This window comes from Schistocerca nitens, chromosome 9 (genome assembly GCF_023898315.1).
Source record: "Schistocerca nitens isolate TAMUIC-IGC-003100 chromosome 9, iqSchNite1.1, whole genome shotgun sequence".
Classification (NCBI taxonomy): Eukaryota; Metazoa; Arthropoda; class Insecta; order Orthoptera; family Acrididae; genus Schistocerca; species Schistocerca nitens.
The window spans coordinates 514,913,594-514,937,266 of NC_064622.1; the positions used below are offsets into that span (position 1 = coordinate 514,913,594).

Here is a 23,673-nt window from a genome sequence, read left to right on the forward strand (position 1 = left end):
TGGAACGCGTCACAGACCGCAGAAGAAGAAATGCCAGACAGAGTGACGAAACAAGACAAGTTAGAGTCTAGCAAGGTACACAAGCTCAGCAGAGTCGCTGACAACAGTGATTCAGTGCTTTTATAGAAATATGTTATTATCACATTAATCAGAAATCTTACAGTTAACCAGGAATTAATTAATTGTGTGAGATTAGTCCTAACTCACTTAGGCGAGTACATCATCACTGCTAAAATAATTGATTCTGATGAAACTGTGCTCATACTTGCATTAACCTGACATCTTCTGATCTAACCATGCCTTTCCAAAAGATAAGAAAATAATTTCCAATAAAGTGGCCTTTGCTATGACCATTAATAAAGCACAAGATAAGACGCTTAACGGGGCAGGATTGTATTTACCAGAACATGTTTCTTGCATGGACATTCATATGTGGCTTTCTCAAAGTTTCGCAAATTCGCTAAAAACACACACAGGCAAAAAGTAAATGATGATCATGTTACATCTGCTACCATTGTTTTCAAATAAATTTTGTAAAATAAAGAAGTCTTGAACAATAAAATTAATCTGACGAAGGCAATTTCCGCTTTTTTATCTTTCTGCAATTACTCGTATTGTATATAATGATATAGATCTTTTACAGTGAGATTAATACATATTAGTACTGTTCACAATATAATACCTTTTATTAATAAATACTTGCACTTACTTATTTCTCCTGATCAATGACTGATCAGGATTGTATACGTACTAGTTATCTAGCATAAGGATACCTATGAAAACCTAAGGGTTGTTAAGCTGGCCTGCTTTGGAATAAACCTGTCTTAAAGTGCGCTAAGCTTTTTGAGTTGTGCTGCACGGGAAAAAAATTGCTTGAGTGGCTGTTCATTTGCCATTAGGAAGAGTAGCGCATAAACCCGAACAACCAAGGTGGTGAATCGGGCATTAGTAGTAGTATTTTGCGGTGACTGGGGAAGAGGGTTTATTGAACTATGTGTTGTGGGGGAGTGATTGCTGTCGAGAAGGATAAACTAAATAAACTATAGATTTACTTCCCTTGATTAGTGTATGGCGGAAGCCGAAAAAATGGAAAGTTGAACAGTGACATTAATGATCAAAAGTTGGATGTGTACTATCACACCATTGAAGTTTAATCTTTTGAGTAAAGGTAACGTTTAGAGTCAGTTTTGAGATTCATTTTTTTTAATATTAATCTGTCAGCTTTGGGCAATCATTTAAATTGTTTTATTTATTCATGGCTATACAATTTTATTAATACTGGGTGATTAGAGTTTAATCTTTCGAATATCGTAGCATTTGGAGTCAGTTTCGAAAATTGTTATTTAAATGAGAATCTGTGCATTTTAAAAAGTTTTTAAGGCCGTACAGATTTATTAATGTTGCATTTGTGAAACTTAAAACTTTCCGAATATTCTTGATAAAAAAAACTATCATTCCGTATTTACCTCACATAGTGTGTTGCCTGCTAATAGGTAAGAGGTCGGTGATACCGATCTCAGTTATAGGTCTGTGGCCATTACTGAGCTATCGGCTGTACCTGACATCACCTTCTAAGTTAGTGATCCTGCAGGTGCAACAGAATCTTCACTGTAACCAGCAAAATCATTGAAGCTATCGCAAATAGATATTTCAATAATTGATATTCAGGTGAACCTCGTCAGTTAATAAAATCACAGCTCTCCACTCTCGACCACTAAAATCCTTTACTTTTCTGCTTGGGTTCTATAAATTGAGGATAAAATTACAGCTGTTTTGTTCTGTGATTAAGGCAGATTTTCGCATAAATACGAGAAAAGCAGCGATGGTTGGACGGATTTAGTTTTATTTTATTTGCCTACTTAATTTAATATTTTCTTTCTAAGTGTCTTGAAACTGAATGAGTCCAAATTTTTCAGTCTGTTCGATTTCTAGATTTATTACAGGAAATAATAAGAACAAAATCCGAAAATCGTTTACTTCAGGAACAGGTTATTCAGCAGTTTTAACAGTCAGATTAAGCTGGCGTAGAAGCAATGCGATATAAACGAAAACCTTTTGTTTCAGCGATAACCACCATCCCTACTACCTAACCATATATAGACATTCCAAGGCCGGAAAGGGCGTGTCCTTTATTGAAAACATGTTTGGTGAGGTAAGATGGCGACGTCAGAAAGTTTGTATACGACATTACTACGATTTTCTTTACGAGGTGGTCTAAGCATGCTCTGCAGTCGAGCAAATATTTGCGTACTATTTAAGTTTAAAAAAACATACATGGTAGAATCGTCTTATGAGAAGAAGATCAACTTACATGTACACACATTTAAAGCAGACTCTAGTTTTCGCAAGAACACACTCAAATGATTAAAGATGGTTCTTACCAACAACGAATAGCACTTTCGACTTACAGGCGCACTTTCATAACTAGCATACTATTGGAAGAAAAGCCGAAGCTGATCAAAACTGGTAAAAACACATAGTTAAGCAATGTCTCTTAACACTAGATTTATTCAACTCCTTAAAATATACGTAAACTATTTAAGCACCGCCAGTATTTCAGATAAGACAAAAGCAAAAATATCTAAGATGTAATGCTTGCATTGAGACATGTTCCTTTTCTTGTATGTTCTATCTCATGTACGAAAAACTACAGCCAACGACGACGCATGTATTGACCATTATCTCAAAACTCTAAAGGTAACGTAGTTACGTCAGTTTGTCAGTAAATAAACCGCTGTTGACACGTCCTTTGCACTCGCCGCCATATTGCTATTCTAAAGTGTTGGTTTCAGTGACATTATTGATACTGTATACGGTACTGTTAGTATGTGTACCTCAGGCCAATAGGCCACTTTGCTCTATTCGACGCCCCTTACTCGGTCCAATGTCGACATAACGACTTTTTTGTGAAGGTTTCCCGCTCTGGCGAAAGCGACATCAGCGTCCGAGGTGGAACAGCGCGCCCTGCTCTTCAGCTTCAGAAATCATAATTTCGACGGTCACTTAACCAAGCCATTCCGGAAACTTGTAGACCGAACATCGCAGGCCATCTGGCTGTACCTCATATTTCGAATGTGGTCCGTGAAGTACTCGGCTTCACATGACATCCTTCGCCTTCACGCCATTTTGTAGAGCCGTGAGTCTCCTGACCCGTTTGATCCGACCCCTGCACGACTTCCTTCCCTGTACCAACCTCTGTATTTGGGAACAGCACTTGCAACAAACGCCCCCGTTTATTTATAGGATACATGTTGCAGTCTCAGTCTTCCCGTACGATTTTCTATGTCTGTTCGTCCCTCTAATACGAGGGGCTTTCAATAAGTAATGCAATATATTTTTTCTCAGAAAGCAGATTGGCTTTATTCAGGATTCAATACACCATATTATTCCCCAATCTTTCAGCTCAAGACCTATCTTTCAACATGATCTCCGTTGAATGCGACTACAGCCACCACGCTGAGTGGGCCTGTATACCCGCATGGTACCACTGTTCCGATCGACCTCTGGGTCAGCGTCTTGCTGCATCAATAACCTCCCTGTCATCTAAGTTCTGCTTCCCACTGAGTGCGTCCTTCATTGAGCCAAACAGATGGAAGTCGGAAGGTGCGAGATTCCGACTGTAGGGTGGAATCCTGCTGCTGCACACCTCTGGCTTACCCCACCTGGCAGATGAGTGTGTCAGCACTACCAGCAGAGACGTCCAGTTGAGCAGCGAGGCATTTGGTTGTGATCCGTAGGTAACCTCAAATGAGTGTGTCCACACATTCCAACATTGCAGGAGTCACAGATGTGTGTGGTTGGCCAGCAAGGAGGAGATCAGTCAGGGTTGCGATGATTCATCATGCTTTTGTTCACAGCCAGGTCTCCAAAGGCATCCTGCAAGCGCCTCTGAACATCAGTGATTGGTTTCCCGCAAAAAAAAAAAAAAAAAAAAAAAAAAAAAAAAAAAAAAAAAAAAACTCAGTGACAGCTGTTTCTTGGGACGGACTTCTTTACAGAACCAATTTTGAAGGCTACATATAGTGCCACCACCTACTGGAGCACAGGTGGATTATGGTATCAGCGTGAGTGGAGTGTTGTGTCAGTACAGATGAAATGTGGTATCAGTGCTAGTGGGGTGTGGTGTCAACACAGGTGGAGAGTTCTGTCACAATGGATAGACTGTGGCTTCCGATAGGTGGAGTGTGGTGTCAGCATAGGTAGAGTGTGGTGTTGGTGTTGCCATGTGTCAAGTGTAGTATCAGTATGGGGAGTGTGATATCAGCACAGGTGGAGTGAAATTTCAGTACAGCGAAATATGTGTCAGCACACATTCACTGTAGCGTCAGCAGATATGGAGGGTGGTTTTACCATAGATGGAGCATGGTGTCAGCACAATGTAGAATCAGCATTAGGGAGTGTGGTATCACCATAAATAAAGTGTTGTTTGAGAATGGGTGGACTGCGATGTCAGAGCAAGTGGACAATGACGTCAACACATTTGCAGTGTGGTGTCAGCATGGACGGAGTGTACTATCAGCATATGGGAGCTTGTATCAGCACAGGTATTTTGTGGTTCAAGTGGCTCTGAGCACTATTGGACTTAACATCTGAGGTCATCAGTCCCCTAGAACTTAGAACCACTTAAACCCAACTAACCTAAGGACATCACACACATCCATGCCCCAGGCAGGATTCGAACCTGCGACTGTAGCAGCAGCGCGGTTCCGGACTGCAGTGCCCAGAACCGCGTGGCCACCGCGGTCGGCTGTTTTGTGGCAGCAGCACAGGTGTAGTTTGGTGTCAGAATGGGTAGAGTATGGTGTTAGTATGGGTCAAGTATGGTATCAGCACAGGTAGAGCATGATGAGAGCATGGATGGACTGTGATGTTAGCACAGCGGAATTGTAGTGTCAGCACAGGTGGGGTGTGTTGTCAGTGTGAGTGGAGTGTAATATCAGCATGGGGAGGTAAGTATCAGTGCAAGAGAAGTGTAGAATCAGCTTGGCTGAATTATGGTATCAGCACATATGATGACAGCATGGTTGCAGTGTATTATCAGCATGGGGAGTGTGGCATCAACACAGATGAGGTGTAGTATTGGCTCAAGTGCAGTCTGTCTTCAGCATGAGAGGAGTGTAGTGTCAACATGGATCAAATATGGTGCCAGTATGAGTGGAGTTGGGTGTCAGCATAGGTGTAGTGTCAGCATGAGTTGAGTGTGGCGTCAGTTTCGGTCGAATATAGTATCAGCATGGGGGAATATGGTATGATCACTAGTGGTCTGCAGTGTAAGCACAGGCGGAGTGTACTGTCAGTACAGACAGAGTACAATTCATCGCAGCAGCAACAGCAGCGGCCATACAACTGTTCTAACTTTGTCGAGAATTATTCAAAGTAGTTGCAAACCAGATATAGACATTCCATGTGATCTCTTTGCATCTGCTGGTGTCGGTTTGAGAAATAATTTAAAACTCTGGCAGCGTCAGAGCATGACCAATCACCGCGAAATGTCAGTTTGGCTTCATGCAGGGAATGAATATGGATCTGTGTTAGCAGTTATGGAGCATTCTGGAATCTATACTGTCTGTTCTACACTGGTTTTCCAGTGCCCATTGCATTGTATCCAAGGGGTTGCCACGGTTGCGTTGTGGTTTTTAAATGTGCCTCTGCTGTACCTCCCCTACTGCCACGGACCGCCTGTCACGTCGTTTAATTCATATTAATTATAGTGTGAAGGGTGCTAGGATGAGTCCCAAATGCGGCAGTTGTCTACTAGAGGGAAGAGGATTATGTGCGTCCAAGTCATTCATTAATTGCACTGCAGGTGCACAATTTGCACCGCTTTATTAATAGGTCGAATGTTTACGAACACCACCTGCAGAAACAGCCATGCCAGGTTTTACAATGAAAGTAACCCTTCCTGTGCATCATCCATGCATGAAAAGTCGATGTGAATCATCACACACTATTATCGGAGTTTGAATCGACACCACATTGTTACGTTTGGCATTGGCCAGAACAATTTTATGTTGTTCTGGAGTAAGAGAACATTCGTATCGTCACACACTCACTCACTTCAAGAAGGATTAGTCTGGGAAGCAGATGTTCACAGGTAGTCATCCGCATTATGTTATGTAGTCGATGAAATTTAAGGCAGGATAGCTGCATGGTATAATTATGTGTCAGTCTATTCGCCAAAATAGGCTCATTCTGTTGGTTTGTGTAGTATTCTTGGAGCGACGCAAGTCGAACCACGATTTAGAGTTCCAAGGTGGTTGGCATTTACACTGGGACAGTTGAATTGAGGCCATAGGCTGAAGTGGGGATGTTGACTGAGATAGGTGCAAGAAAATAGCGTCAGCATTATACATTTTAGTAGCAAATAAGCCGTAGCTGTTATGCCCTCTTGACTGTGCACCGACGGCAGTAAGTGGCTACATAACCTCAGACACGAATCGCTGCCCTCCAAGGCAGAAGTCCAGCCGTGGGTGAAGCGAGCACAAGGTGATTTACGTTCTGGGAAGTGCCACGTTCACAGGTGTGCACTTAGTATCAAAAGATAACTCGTCGGTGGTGGAGCCCAAGTCTTGTGGCGGCAGCCAGCGGAACCATGTCAGCCTGTCACCTCCCTAGTGGGATTTGGCGCCACAGTGCCAGCCGCCATCTGACTCCTACCAGCGAGTCATTCCCCACGCACAGCCACCTCCTCAGTGACGTGTGCAGGTTGAGGGACCGTCAGGACTTCAGAGTGGTGTCGGGTTGGTCGTTACCCCCGGAGTGGTTTCAGGAACGCGTGTGTCACTCCCTCAGCGTGACGTCCAAGCCTCCACATCCTACGGTATCGTCGATTGGGGTGGGCTAGGTTATTTTGTTCTTTTGTGGTGACAATTATGGGGTCGAGGATTAAGGTGCGTGATAATAGTAGAGTCATTTTTGTAAAACCGAAAGAATCGGCTGACTTGTCCCAGTTTAAGGTGACTTCTAGAGATGACTAGTTAATACCTGTGTGTTGTACACAATCCAGTTCGCTTGGGCATTCTGTCCCCCGTCTCTTCTGAACTCTGGATGTGAGGAAATTAAAGCATAGTTCGTGGAATACATTGAATTCAAACCTCACATTTTGAGATGATGCCTCAAAGTCAGATAAAAAAGATGAAACGCAAATCCCTTTCTGGTTTTTTTTGTTTGTTTGTTTTGTTTTTAAATGGCTCTGAGCTCTATGGGACTTAACTTCTGTGGTCATCAGTCCCCTAGAACTTAGAACTGCTTAAACCTAACTAACCTAAGGACATCACACACATCCATGCCCGAAGCAGGATTCGAACCTGCGACCGTAGCGGTCACGCGGTTCCAGACTGAAGCGCCTGTAACCGCACGGCCACACCGGCCGGCCCTTTCTGTTATGAGTTACATTTCTGCCCTTCACGAAACTGACATCATGTCCTAACACTGAGCTCACAACACCACATGACACCCCAGTTTCTCAAATTGTGAGCAGATATGGGGTTATGTTAGAGATATGTGAAGTGGCTCTCTAGATATGATATAATTAAATTCTTGGCCTACAGGATAATGAACAAGGAATTCTTTAACTATCAAATTCAACAAGAAACCCAATTAACTCGCTTTATTACATTAATCTACATTACACATGTTTTGACAAACGTGCTAAACGAATACTTTGTCAAGCCTGTTCAAGGGATGTGGGGCCTGATTATAAGAAACACGTATCAGGGTAAGACAATGAAATTTGCGAAGTCATACCGTAATTGCGTACAGTTTAGTATTAGTTCAAATGGCTCTAAGCACTATGGGACTTAACATCTGAGGTCATCAGTCCCGTAGACTTAGAACAACTTAAACTTAACTAACCTAAGGACATCACACACATCCATGCCCGAGGCAGGATTCGAACCTGCGACCGTAGCGGTCGCGCGGTTCCGGACTGTAGCGCCTAGAACCGCTCGGCCACTCCGGCCGGCCAGCTAAGTTCAAATCAGCTGGAAAAATGTTTGAATCCCCAGTTCACCTGCCCAAAGAGGCGCCTGGCTGCAGATGTGCTTGGCTGAATAGACGTGGCAGAGAAGTTGTCTGGTGGAGTAGAAGTAAGTTGCGGAAGTGATTTTACACTGTCTGCTTCCTAAAAAGAAGACTTCTATTGCTGCGTCTTTCGGTCGTCACATAATTTTGAGTGGCTGAACTATGGATATTCCCAGTGCCTACCGATGAAAAGATGTCTTCAAAAAAGCCAGTTCCCTTCTCTGACTATCGTTTCAGGCAGTTGACCAGTAACAAGCTGCTTTCACACTTGGTGCTGAATAACTATGTCCTCCTCTCCTTCTGTCTCTATGGCCAATGAGAATGGATCTCTGTAGCACAGCCATGTTTCTCTTTCTCACTTCTAAATTATTTATGTTATCCAATCTCAGCGATTTTTGCATTGTGTTAAAAGTTTGGTAGTCCTGTTCACGAGGTGTCATGTGGTATCCCACGATTTTAAGGGCCTCCTAAGTTACCCAGTCCTCACTCCTTTTTCAGTTGTTATATGTATCGGTCTGTGTATTTCGAAAAAGCCCTGCGTTCCACGGTTCTGTTCACATAAGCGTTCTTCCACGATTTTACCAATAATGGCACATCCCACCGTCCACAGATGCCACATTAACACAGAGTGTGGGTCACAGTGCCATGGGAGATGCTGTCTGTATTGTAACGCTTAGCGTCTGGCACCCAGGATCCAGGGGCGGCTTCCTCCAAAGCACGACCCAGTCTGATTGCATCGTTGACCTCCGAATCCTTCGGCAAACTCTCCTGGGCAGGCCTTTGCCTGCTAGTGTGACCTGCGGCACATCTGCTCCCTCACAGCGCAGTAATAGTGGCCTCTTATTTAGGTGAACCTTGTGATTCAGTATGTAGAAGTTGTTAAGCGCTGGCAATCACTGGTACCGATACACACATCATTTATCGGCAGGGATTAGTTGTTCCTATTTGACTGGTTGTTTTAATTCTAGTTTTGTATCAGCTATAGAACAGATTTGGAAAAAGGCGGACACGTAACACTAGCTATGTTAGATTTACGTGAACCCAATATATTGTAATATGCAGCACGTGATTCTCTCAGAAGGATTTGAATGGTGTCCTCTTTCGATAGGTGGGAATCTTTTGTGATTCAGAGTCCACTTCACATTCGCGATTGTTTCAGTGCTTATAAATAATCTCAGCGAGAAATATCACACCACACAGGATACCAGTTTCCTCTCGAACAGTTCCAGACAGAAAGGGGGGACACGATACTAGAAGATGCTCTAGATATGTGTGATTAGACTGTGGATTGTCACGGTCAGCCACTTCACAATCCCACAACAGCCACAGTACAGCATTAGCGTATTGTGACGCATCTTACTCTGTGAACATGTACTGTGGCGTACTTGGTACACCAGTACTGCAACCTTCTGCACCAGTAGTGTACCTTGTACGACATTAGCGTACTGTGGCCTACCTCGTACAGCATTTGTGTGTGTGATCTACCTCGTACAGCAACTGTGTAACCCTGTACAACAGTGGCGTACCGTTCTGTGGCAGTAGTGTACTGTAGTTAATGTTGTACAGCAACAGTCTGCACAATCTAGCATGTACAGCAATTTTGTAACCTTGCACAGTGGTTGCAGAACCTATGGTACATAGCAGTTATGTGAATTCCTACAGGAGAATTGTGGCCCACTTTAAACAGAAGTATGGGGTTGTACCGCACCTTGCAAGCTTGTAGGGCACAGTAGCCTACATTATACACAGAGGGGACCAAAGTCACGAGATACCTCCCAATATTGTGTCGCAACTCCTTCCCCACGCCATAGTGGAGCAACTCGACGTGGCACGGACTCAACAAGACGTTCGGAGTCCCTTGCACAAATACTGAGCCACGGTGCCTCACACCCGTCCGTAACTGTGAAAGCGTTATTGGTGCAGGGTTTCGTGCTGGACATGACCTCTCGATTATCATCCGTAAGTGTTCGATCGGATTCATGTCGGGCGATTTTGATGGCCAAATAGTTCTCTCTAATTGTTCAGAATGTTCTTCAAAGGAGTCATGAAGAATTGTGAGACGGTGCCATCGCGCACTGTCACCGATTAAAATTCCATCGTTATTTGGGAACATCAAGTCCACGAATGGCTGCAAATGGTGTCCAAGTAACCAAACATAACAATTTTCAGTCAACTATCGCTTCAGTTAGACCAGAGGACACAGTGCATTCCATGAACACAGTCCACTCCATAAAGAAGCCACCACCAGCTTGCATAGTGCCTTCTTCACAATTTGGGTCTATGAGTTTCTGCGCCACACCTGAAAGCTACCAGCAGCTCCTACCAACTGAAATCGGGGCTATTTGATCAGGCCACGGTTTTCCAGTCGTGTAGGGTCCATCCGAAAAGGCCACGAGCCCAGGAGAGGGGCTGCAGGCGATGTCGTGCTGCTAGCAAATTGACTCACATCAGTCGTCTGCCCTCACAGCCCATTAATGCCAATTTCGCTGCTCTCCCTAACGGATACGTTCGTCGTACGTCCCACATTGATTTCTGTGGTTATTTCATGCAGTGATTCTTGTCTGTTAGCTTTTACAACGCTACACAAACGCCGCTGCTCTCGGTCGTTAAGTGAAGGCCAACGGCCACAGTGGTTGTCCTTGGTGGCAGATAATGCCTGAAATTTAGTATTCTCGACACACTCTTGACGGTGTCGATCTCGAAATATTGAATTTCCTAACGATTTCCGAAAGAGAACGTCCCATGAGTGTAACTGCAACTACGATTCCGCGTTGAGAGGTTGTTAATTCCTGTCGCGCAACCATAACCACATCGGAAACCTTTTGACACAAAACACCTGAGTGTGTGCATATCACTACCCCATGACTCAGTGTATAGCAGTGGTACATCCTTGTGCAACAGTAATGTGCCGGGTGATCAAAAAGTCAGCATAAATTTGAAAACTGAATAAATCACGGAATAATGTAGATAGAGAGGTACAAATTGACACACATGCTTGGAATGACATGGGGTTTTATTAGAACAAAACAAAATACAAAAGTTCAAAAAATGTCCGACACATGGGGCTTCATCTGATCAGAATAGCAATAATTAGCATAACAAAGTAAGACAAAGCAAAGATGATGTTCTTTACAGGAAATGCTCAATATGTCCACCATTATTCCTAAACAATATCTGTAGTCGAGGAATAATGTTGTGAACAGCACTGCAAAGCACGTCCGGAGTTATGGTGACGCACTGGCGTCGGATGTTGTCTTTCAGCATCCCTAGTGATGTCGGTCGATCACGATACATTTGCGACTTCAGGTAACCCCAAAGCCAATAATCGCACGGACTGAGGTCTGGGGACCTGGGAGACCAAAAATGACGAAAGTGGCGGCTGAGCACACGATCATCACTAAACGACGCTCGCAAGAGATCTTTCACTCGTTTAGCAATATACGGTCGAGCGCCATCCTGCATAAACATCGTACATTCCAGCAGGTGTTTATCAGCCTGGCTGGGGATGATGCGATTCTGTAACATATCGGCGTACCTCTCACCCGTCACGGTAGCAGTTACAAAACCAGAATCATGCATTTCCTCGAAGAAAAAAGGCCCGATAACGGTAGATGTGATAAATCCAACCCATACCGTGACTTTCTCGTCGTGCAATGGAGTTTCCACGACAGTTGTAGGATTTTCGGTAGCTCGAATACTGCAGTTGTGGGGGTTGACAGACCCTCGGAGCATGAAATGAGCTTCGTCGGTCCACAACACGTTACTCAACCAATCGTCATCTTCTGCCATCTTTTGAAACGCCCACACCGCAAATGCCCTCCGCTTCACTAAATCGCCAGGTAACCACGATGCCGATGGATTTTGTACGGATAGCATCGGAGGGTACGCCTCAGTGCCAACCAAACAGTAGTGTATGGAATGCCGGTGCAACGTGCGACTGCACGAGCACTGACTTCCCCGTGAATAGACGAACCCGCTACAGTCTCCATTTCCTCCTGAACTGTCTCAGCAGCATTACGCCTTGTGCTCTGTCGGCCACTACGGGGTCTATCGTCTAAACAACCCGTGGCTTCGAACTTCGAAATCATTCTCGCCACAGCTGCATTTGTTAACGGACCTTTACCCGTTGGAATCCCCTTCCTATGGCGATAGGATCGTAACGCTGAACTAGCACATTCCCCATTCTGATAATACAGCTTCACTAAAAGCGCCTTTTCAGTTAACGTCAACATGCTGCGACTGCTGGCGCATCTGATTCTCTCTCTCATTACAGTTCCTTTTATACCCGATTGTCATGTGCAGTTACTGACGTTTTGCTGTGTAGCGCCATCTGTCGGACATTTTGTGAACTTTGTTTGTTTTTTGTTGTTGCAATAAAACCCCATGTCATTCCAAGCATGTGTGTCAATTTTTACCTCTCTATCTACATTATTCCGTGGTTTATTAAGTTCTCAAATCTATACTGGCTTTTTGATCACCCGGTACATGTGCAAATCTTATACAGCAGCAGCGTAATATCGCCTGCTTTGTACAATGTGTAGGAGTGGTTTAGTGTGGCTTTACCTTGTATATTCTACAGCAGTAGTATAGTATGACCTGCCTCGCACAAAACGGAGCAGTAGGATAGTGTGACCTACGTTGTCGAGTGTACAGCAGCAGTATAGTGTGGCCTACCTTCTACAATGTACACCATTAGTGTAGTGTGGTGTGCCTTGTACAGTGTCCAGCTGTAGTACAGTGCGGCCTGCCTTGCGCAGTGTGTAGCTGTTGTGTAGTGTGGTCTACCTTGTACAATATACACCAGTAGTGTAATGTGGTGTGCCTCGTACAGTGTCCAGCTGAAGTACAGTGCGGCCTGTCTTGTGCAATGTACAGTTGTAGTGTAGTGTGGCCTACCTTGTACAGTGTACAGCAGTAGTATATTGTAGCGTACCTCGTACAACGTACAGCAGCAGTGTGGTGTGGTGTGGTGCGGCTCGCACAGTGGCCAGCCGTATCGCGGTGCTGCCTACCTTGCGCAGGCGCCGGCGCTCCCGCAGCGTGGCGGCCTTGCGGCGGTCGACCGAGGCGGCGCGCCGCTTGCAAGCCTTGCAGGCCCACAGCAGGCAGCGGCGGGGGTGGGCCGCCGCGGGGGCGGACGCGGAGGCTGCGGGGGCGGCGGCGGCAGGCGCCAGCACGTGTCCCGCGGCGGCCTCCTCCTCCTCGTCGTCCTCTGCCGCGGCGCTGGCCAGCTCCTCCGACCTGCGAACCAACCGTGGCACCCGTCACACCTCACCTCATACGTGCCGTGTAAAGATTGTAAAGATATGCTCTGTAATCTCGCTTTCATATACTTAAAAATTAGGTTTTATATGTATGATGTACGTGGGGCGTCCAATAAGTAATGCAACACTTCTTTTTTTTCTCGGCAAATGTCGGTAGAAAAAATGCGAAATTTTTCTAGGACATCGTGTAATATTTCCTCTTCAGTCTCTATAATTTCATGAAGTTCCGAAAGGCTGTGGTGCTGTACGTAGCCTTCCAAATGGCGTCTGTGACTGAGGTGCTTTCCAAGCAGAAACCCGTCATTAGGTTTCTTTTGACGGAAAACCAGAACAGCTCAGATATTTATAGGTGCTTGGAGAATGTATATAGGGACCTGGCAGTGAACAAAAGCACGGTGAGTCGTTGGGCGAGGCATCTGACGTCACTGCGACAAGGTCGTGCAGACCTGTCCGACATGTCGCGTGCCCGTCTGTGACACGCGCAGTGTTGGAACGTGCGACAGTCTCATTCGAGATGATCGAGCGAACTTCTCCTTCCTCATGGCAAGGCAAGGTTTCACGAAAATCTATGCATCCGAGAGGACCTGACAAAACTTCATTGGGTTGTTCTTCCTGATCCATCCTACAGCCAGGGTCTCCCACATTCCGAATTCATCTGTTTAGCCCAATGAATGATCCACTCGGCAGGAAGCAGTACGTGTATGATGGGGAGGTTACTGATGCAGCGAGACGTTGGCTGCGACATCGACCAGTGGAGTGGTACCATTCGGTTCTACAGGCCCTCCCAGTAAGGTGGCGTAAGGCCGTCGCATTGAACGGAATATGTTGGGAAATAGGTTGTTGTAGTCAAAAAGTGTGGGGGATAATACGGAGCACTGGTATCCTGAAAAAAAAAAAAGAGTTGCATTGCTTACTGAACGCCCCTCGCAAAAGCGATCATGTCAGCTATTGTCAACATTCAAGCGAACCTACTACAAGTAATAGAAAGTGCCTTCAAAAAGTAATTTACACTTTTTGTCCCATACTGTTGGGCGACAACAGAGGCTCCTTGTCAGAAGAGAGCACATGTTACGGGTTTTCTACAGAGGCAGTCTGCTGCAGTACAAGTAACAGCTGTATGACAGTGAGCGAGTGAAGTGACGCAGCAGCTGGAAATGTATTCGAAAGTTAAAGCGCCTAATTTCCACACAGATTCACCATGAAGTTCTGGCAGTATATGGAGCAAACAAAATGTCGCGTATAGCCGCAGTGAAATGCAGCCAACAATTTGGCCCCAAGCAGCACGGACGTAAATGATGCTGATTTGGAAGAATGGCCAGCGGCAACGATCACAGAAGATAGTGCCTAAGCAATCGAGGAAGCGATTCGCAGCAGTCACAGATTTTATATCAATGACGAGGTTCACACAGCGGTTCCGTGACTAAGGAGCGGGTTTCTGTCGTCGAGGGGACGAACGATTGGTAGAAAGTTGCGACTGTTGCCTGCAGTGACTTGCTGTCTACGTCTATAATTACTGTCACGTATCTCTGTCGCTCTGAGTTGTATTGCGTCATTCAATAAAAGTCAGTTAGCGCGCAGTAATAATGTCTATCTCACTTTTCGAAGTCCTCTCGTAAGTCTGTCGAGTCAGTACCCAACCAGCATTTACTAACAGACGTACGATCATATGAGGTGTCAAAGAAATTTTTCTGACTTTATGGTGAACAAGAGAATCTGATCCCCTACTACGTCTAGAGGGCAGGCCTTGGCCACTTCTCCTCTCCTGAACCAAGAGCACAAACTACCTTACCCTACGTGCACATTCAAAAATGGTTCAAACGACTCTGAGCACTATGGGAATTAACATCTGAGGTCATCAGTCCCCTAGAACTTAGAAATACTTAAACCTAACTAACCTAAGGACATCACACACATCCATGCCCTAGGCAGGATTCGAACCTGCGACCGTAGCAGTCGTGCGGTACCGGACTGAAGCGCCTAGAACCGCATGGCCACCGCGGCCGGCACATTCAAAAAACCATAATAATTGATATAATGCAAATTCCAACTGTTGAAGTCAATTTAAAAATTGTACATCATGAGTTTAGCAATGATTAATGTAATAGTTTCCATGACAAGAGTTATTTTTCGTAATTTTTAGAGGAGGCGCGAGATACGAAATAACAAAATTGAGATTTTGATAGTAGATATATTTTGTCATACCCTGAAGTCTACTACTTTTCTAGTTTTTCACGATCACTTGGTGGTGCGCAACTGTGCTTTTTGAGCAGGCAGTACGAGGCAGTAGCTGAGAGGAGCCCAGTTTTGCCAGCGACATAAGTAGCACTGTTATAGGCAGAGGGGTCATCAGCCTGAAGGAAGCTGGGACTGCGTAACAGTTGTTTGCGATATAGCAGGAAAGCGCATTTTTCGGATGGCACTAACCAGAAAAACTTACGCATCACGAAAGGGACTTGCTAGCATTCTGTTTCCATTTTATGGATTTGAAGCTGCGTGCTGAATTTATGAAAATATAAAAAGGCTAAATAGCATTACTATATTTTGTGTGTTACTTGTATCTAAAATCAGTGTGCCAGCTGGAATATTTTCACTTTATGAGCAAGCGATAGTATCAGTAATATTTAGTGAAAACAGGAATCAATCGAATTTTAGTGAAATTTTCGATTCTGAACAGTGCCAGATACTGAGGAAACATTAATAAGTCGTCGAGGGTTTGATTTTGTGTGTTTGATCGAAAGCACAAGAGAGGCGGCATGCCATTCTCTCACCTTAACAACATTGTCAATCAGATTTTATGGGATGATCTCAGTGTTCCCCAGTGCTACATTTTCTGTGTGTGGGTTTCTACATGCGAGACTGTGGGCAGACTTGTCTTGTAACTGTACGTGTAAGCTGTAGAGAGCTTACCCAGGGTGCCATAATGGATGCAGTCGAGAACAGGGAGTAAGCTGAATTAGGGGCCACAAATGTTGAGCTCAGTGGCCTGGCCGTGCAAGTGATTCTGGGAATCAGTGTTCGGTGGTTCTTACCCGCAGAGGGACTTCTGGCCAAAGCTCTCTCCTCCTCCTGCTTAGGACTGGACAGAAGGGCGCCGGTTCTCAAAATATTTTACCTGGGCCAGGCACCAATCTGTTGTGGAAAACGGCTCGATGGCTGAAAGTGGGAGGAGGAAGGCATTTAACAGAGACTGACGTAAACTGAGCTTTTGTGTAAATGGTGGGAAGGTCATAAAACTCTGTGAATTCTCATGTTAGACGCTGGCACGATAGGGCCACAGTGGCTGGTGTACGTGTGTAGTGGAGGTAGGACTGTAATCCTTCCCTCACACCAGGACGCCCCCAGGTTCTGTCAGTGAGTGGCAGAAACATATATGTGACGGTCACAACAGTCTGGGAAGCTTAACTGCCTTCTTTCAGAAACTGGAAATGGTTGGCCTGTAAAGATTAGACTGCTCCATAAATGCGGGGCTGGGGTCCTGACGTTTTTTGCCAATACATGGCCGTGCTTACTGTGAGAACGTCGCCTCCTTAGTCTAAAATCTTCTTTTCTTTGACGAGAGAAATTTGGAGCGCTGACTGGCTCCTCTCGTGATATGCAAAGTACAGGCTTGCTCCCCCAGTGTGGGAACGCTGGTGCTGTGTCTGGATTGGCTACTAGCCCAACAGGACAGTCAACAGGGGAGGTTCAGTGTGTAGAGGATAGTTCGATTGGTTTGTGCAATGTGCGGGGCGGTTTAGTTTTGCTGATTCGGCTTCTGTACCGAGGCTTGGTGGGAAAGTGGTTGTAATTCTTCTTGGGATTTCGTCTTCTGATGCTCCTCTGTGGAGAACTTCAGGTGTTTCCCTAATAGGTGAGACTTATCGTCTGTATCTGGTGGTGGACCAAGAGCCTATGGCAGTTTCCAACTGTACCGATTGTGGAACTGCATATCGTCTCGTACATATCGTGTGACACGAGGGTGAACTTATTCGTCCTAAGTTGGCCGTCTGACGTTTGACAATTCTAGCACGCACCGTCGTACCTGTGAGAGAAGCTGGTTTAGCCAGACTAGCGAACAGGCGCACCTTCACACAGAAATCTGCAGGTTTTCAGGGCTCTGATAGGGAAGTTTCCCGCGTTCTGATGATGAGAACGCCTGGTCTCGTAGTTCGCGTATATTTGTGGACGCGTGAGAACGTTACAGCTGTCGCAGTGACTGCTCCTCGCCCACAGCGCCATGTTTTCCGCTGTCGGCTGAATCAACGCGAAAGGGTAGTGAACTCCTTCACCGGCGTTAAATGGTATTCGCACCTCGGTGTTCTCAAGTGAACCGTAGTTTGTGGTATAGTTCATCGTAGTTGATTCCATTTTAACAGAGTTGGGCCTCACAGTGAATTGTACTGTAAAACGGTTTAATCAGGGGAGAATTTGTACAGCCTACACCCAAATGTATGCTTTGTTTGTCATTTTTGTGTAAGATTTGTCAGCTACTTGTAGTTACTAATGGCTTAATAAAACTTGTCATTTTTTGTAAACTTAAATACGCCACTGTTCTCATTCCCACTCCCTCTACTACTCATTGTTTTATTTTATTGTGGTGGTCCATGAGTAGTTCCGCTCAGACATATATTTATGATTAAAGAGAGCGACGGCTTGCGAATTTATATGGACTTTCATCAGAATTGCGTATACTTTATTTCAATGAAAATTTCCTCTTTTCCTCATTACCTCACGCTATCAGGTAATAATTTTTCAGCGGGTGAAAGATGAGATGACGGCAACTGGAATGAACGCTACTATTATCTTCGAATAACCTTTCTCAGCCGTTTACAGACCCTTGATGTGTGTGTCGATTAAAGACTGACGTTAGCTGTTGAGACGGATTTTCATCCACTGAAACGAAACCTCTACAGCTGATGCACAGTGATCTGCACCGGACAGTGCTACCGGCAGTCCAGCTACTGGAGTTAAAAAAGAATCGGGTACTATGATCAACCAGCAACACATGTGCCACACATTACTGTAGCCCGTGCTAATCGACGCTTGAGGTGGTGTAAAGAGCAAAGCCACAGCGGATGACTAGAAAGGCGTGATTTGGAGTGATGGATGACGCTGCACCCTGTGACAACGCGGTGGAAGGGCTTGGCTTTGGAGAATGCCTCGAGATCATTAACTACCGTCTCGAGTAAAGTGCAGAGGGGGCGGTGTTGCGGTGTGGCGGTGTTCCCCGTGCTGAAAGTGGTGTCCCCTCACCGCGCTTCAGAAAACGCTATTTGCGGAAGGATACGAACCCAGTTTACATCATTGGGCACTGCGCATAGCAGAGGAACAGTTAGGACATCACGATTCTATTAGCATGTAAATGCAACGTATGATAAAGCAGCAACCGTGAGTCAACGGTTTGTGGACGATAACATTCATGAAATTCTGCCCGCAGTGCCCACCTGATCTCAGTGTAACACCTTTTGGATGAGTTAGAACGTCGAATGTGCTCCAGACACCAGCGTCCAACATCACTATCCTCTCTGCTTTCAGTTGAGCAGAATGGGCCGCAATTCCTGCGCAGGTATTGAACGACCTCATTGAAAGTGTCCCCACCAGAGTTCAAGCTGTCATAAGGGCCAAGGGTCAAACCACCTCAAATTTAGGTCCACTAACAGTTATCTGGATAGTTTTGATCTTATAGGGTATGCGAAAAGAAATAAAATTAATAGTATTTCAGCAGTTATACGATCAGAGAGATTTAATCGTTGGTAAAGCAGGCGATAGGCATCTGTTTACTTGTAGGATAATGCGAAAATGAAGACTAAGAAGGAGATTGCTTGCGGAACAGTTGCACGACACAGCCTAGAGCATAACTGAAGTGTGTGAGACCTGTAGCAAAGAGGACCAACGGGGGGCGTTGAACGTGTACAAAGAAGGGTGGCACGGATCGTCACAGGTTCTTTTTAGGCGTGGGAGAGTGTCACAGAGATGTTGAAAAATCTGGACATAGGCGCCAGTAATACCACAAAAGCGTACTTACAGAATTTCAAGAAGCAGAAGAATTTAGGTACATACTACAGCTGCCTATGGTTTGGCCGTAGGGGCCGTAAGGCCATATTAGTCTGATTACAGAGTCCACAGAGGTGCCATTATTCGCAGCTCTACACGCGACTAGAGCGGCAAGTTACACTAACATGACTGCACTGTGCCTCCTGCACGGTCTACCGTAGGAGCCAGTCTTACCAGTCACGTCCCGAGTTCTATCAAATCTAACTCTAGCCACGATTTTCCTTAGAACGTAGCATAAAACATTTTCAAACTTCTTTTCTTCCTCACTCAAACAGGCAATAGTTTCCTGCCTAAGTAATTCTACATCTACAGTGTAGCGGCCAGGAAACTGGTATAGGCATGCGTATTCAAATACAGAGATACGTAAACAAGCAGAATACGGCACTGAGGACGGCAACGCCTACAGGGTGGTCCACTGATAGTGACCGGGCCAAATATCTCTCGAAATAAGCATCAAACGAAAAAAACTACAAAGAACGAAAAAGCTTGAAGGGGGAAACCAGATGGAGCTATGGTTGGCCCGCTAGATAGCGCTGCCATAGGTCAAACGGATATCAACTGCGTTTTTTAAGTAGGAATCCCCATTTTTATTACATATTCGTGTAGTACGTAAAGAAATATGAATGTTTTACTTGGACCACTTTTTTTGCTTTGTGATAGATGACGCTGTAATAGTCACAAACGTATAAGTACGTGGTATCACATAACATTCCGCCAGTGCAGACGGTATTTGCTTCGTGATACATTATCTGTGTTAAAATGGACTGTTTACCAATTTCGGAAAAGGTCGATATCGTGTTGATGCATGGCTATTGTGATCAAAATGCCCAACGGGCGTGTGCTATGCATGCTGCTCGGTATCCTGGACGACATCATCCAAGTGTCCGGACCGTTCGCCGGATAGTTACGTTATGTTCAGCCACATGTGAAACGTCAACCACGACCTGCAACAAATGATGATGCCGAAGTAGGTGTTTTTGCTGCTGTCGCGGCTAATCAGTAGCAGACAAACTGCGCGAGAATCGGGTATCTCAAAAACGTCGGCGTTGAGAATGCTACATCAACATCGATTGCACCCGTACCATATTTCTATGCACCAGGAATTGAATGGCGACTACTTTGAACGTCGTGTACAGTTCTACCACTGGGCACAAGAGAAATTACCGGACGATGACACATTTTTTGCACGCGTTCTATTTAGCGACGAAGCGTCATTCACCAACAGCGGTAATGTAAACCGGCATAATATGCACTATTGGGCAACGGAAAATCCACGATGGCTGCGTCAAGTGGAACATCAGCGACCTTGGCGGGTTAATGTATGGTGCGGCATTATGGGAGGAAGGATAATTGTCACCCATTTTATCGATGGCAGTCTAAATGGTGCAATGTATGCTGATTTCCTACGTAATGTTCTGCCGATGTTACTACAAGATGTTTCACTGCGTGACAGAATGGCGATGTACTTCCAACATGATGGATGTCCGGCACATAGCTCGCGTGCGATTGAAGCGGTATTGAATAGCATATTTCATGACAGGTGGATTGGTCGTCGAAGCACCATACCATGGCCCGCACGTTCACCGGATCTGACGTCCCCGGATTTCTTTCTGTAGGGAAAGTTGAAGGATATTTGCTATCGTGATCCACCGACAACGCCTGACAACATGCGTCAGCGCATTGTCAATGCATGCGCGAACATGCATGTGCGAACATGCAGGCGAACTACTCACTGTTGAGAGGAATGTCGTTACACGTACTGCCAAATGCATTTAGGTGACGGACATCATTTTGAGCATTTATTGCATTAATGTGGTATTTACGGGTAATCACGCTGTAACAGCATGCGTTCTCAGAAATGATAAATTCACAAAGGTACATGTATCACATTGGAACAACCGAAATAAACGTACCTACGTTCTGTATTTTAGTTTAAAAAACCTACCTGTTACAACTGTTCGTCTAAAACTGTGAGCCCTATGTTTGTGACTATTACAGCGCCATCTATCTCAAAACGAAAAAAAGTGGTCCAACTAAAATATTCATATTTTTTTACGTACTACACAAATATGTAATAAAAATGGGGGTTCCTATTTTAAAAAACGCAGTTTATATCCGTTTGACCTATGGCAGCACCATCTATCGGGCCAACCATAGTTCCATCTGGTTTCCCCCTTCAAGCTAGACAAGTTTCGTTCTTTGTAGTTTTTTCGTTTGACGTTTATTTCGTGAGATATTTGGCCCGGTCACGATCAGTGGACCATCCTGTATATAAAAAACAAGTGTCTGGCACAGTTGTTAGAGCGGTTAGTCCTGCTACAATGGCAGGTTATCAGGAATTAAGTGAGTTTAAAAGTGATGTAATAGTCGACGCACGAGTGACGGGGGAACAGCGTCTCCGAGGTAGCGGTAAAGTGGGGATTTTCCTGTACGACCATTTCACGGATGTACCGTGAATGTCAGCAGTCCGGTAAAACATCAGATCTCCGACATCGCTGAGGCCATAAAAAGATCCTGCAAGAACGGAACGAATGAGGACTGAAGAGAATTGTTCAACGTGACAGAAGTGCAACCCTTCTTCAAATTGCTGCAGATTTCAGGGCTGGGCCATCAACAAGTGTCAGCGTGCGAACCATTCAACGAAACATCATAGATATGGGCTTTCGGAGGCGAAGGCCCATTCGCATATCCTTGATGACCGCGCGACACAAAGCTTTAAGCCTCGCCTGGGCATGTGAACAGCGATAATGGACTTTTGATGACTGGAAACATGTTCCCTGGTCGGACGAGTCTCGCTTCAAATTGTATCGAGCGGATGGACGTGTACGGGTACGGAGACAACCTCATGAATCCACGGACTCTGCTTGTCAGCAGAGGACTGTTCAAGGTGGTGGAGGTCCTGTAATGGTGAGAGCGTGTGTAGTTGGAGTGATATGGGACTCCTGATACGTCTAGATACGACTCAGACAGGTGACACGAACGTAAGCATCCTGTCTAATCACCTACATCCACTCATGTCCATTGCGCATTCCGACGGACTCGGGCAATTCCAGCAGGGCAATGCGACACACCACACGTCCAGAGTTGCTACAGAGTGGCTGCAGGAACACTCTTCTGAGTTTTAACACTTCCGCTGGCCACCAAACTCCCCAGACATGAGCATTATTGAGCATATCTTCTTTTCAGAAGAGATCACCAGTCCCTCGTACCCTCGGATTTATTGACAGCCGTGCAGGATTCACGGTCTCAGCTCCCTCCAGCACTACTTCAGACATTAGTGGAGTCCATGTTACGTCGTGTTGCGGTACTTCTGCGTGCTGGCAGGGGCCCTACACGACATCAGGCAGGTATACCTGTTTCTCTGGCTCTTCAGTGTATAGCCATACTCTACCAAGTACAGTAAACATCACTTGTTACAAGGGGTACTCACAATTCAAGAAACAAATTGATGTAGAAAAAAATATACGTTTTTAGAAAATGAGACTTTCACTCTTTCTCAACATAACCCTCACCATTATTAATACGCTTGTGCTAAAGATGGAATAGTCCTTTTTTATACCTGACGCAAAGGTGCTCTTGTAGTTTCAGTCAGTTTCGCACATATTTTCTAACCTCTTCGTTGTTGCTGAACTACTTCCCACGTAATGCCCCCTTGAGCGGACCAAAATAATGAAAGTCCGAAGGAGCTATATGTGGACAGTAGGAAGGATGAGGTAGTATCTCCCACCCACATTTTCAATGTTTACTTGGGTCAGCTGGGCAGGGTGAGGTCGAGCATTGTCGTGTAGCAGTGTCACGCCTTTCCCTTGAGATTCGCGATGTTTTTCCTTCGTACATCCCTTTACTTCGTCATCAGTATTTCTGAGTAGCAGCACTGGTTATCGAATGCTGGTTTCCCAAATAATTACAAAAGACTACCCCTTGGGCATCCCAAAAGACTGTGAACATGACTTTTGCCGCTGACGATTGTTTGAATTTCTTTCGTGCAGGTGAGCCGATGTGCTTTGTTATTTGGTTTCTGGTTCAAAATGGTGAATCCAGGTTTCATCACACGTTAAAATCTTGTTTAGAAAAGTATTACGTCCCCTTTCTTAGTACTCTTTCAAGTCCGTAACTACTCTGAGTCTTGTTTCCATGTATTGTTGCGATAACCTCTTTTGGGACCCATCTTGCACTTGTTTTCCGTACTTGCTGATAACGGAACGACCTGTACCAACACTTATTGCAACTGTTTTTACTATATGTTCAACTAAAATAGTCGGTCTTCACAGGTAATGTCTTCAGTGCGGGTTTCAAATGAAGGAACTGACACTTCAGATGGCAGGCCGGGACGCCACTCGTCAGTCGGTACGTG

At 45.2% G+C, this 23,673-nt stretch overlaps 1 protein-coding gene across 1 annotated transcript in view; it reads right to left on the reverse strand.

Annotated features, from left to right (window-relative positions):
- The window catches only part of LOC126204386 (transcription factor SUM-1), a 542,825-nt gene that overhangs the window by 470,194 nt on the left and 48,958 nt on the right, over positions 1-23,673 (reverse strand). Inside the window, exon 2 of the mRNA XM_049938757.1 lies at positions 13,035-13,263. Coding sequence (XP_049794714.1) covers positions 13,035-13,263 — 229 coding nt within the window. The remainder of the gene's footprint in view (positions 1-13,034; positions 13,264-23,673) is intronic.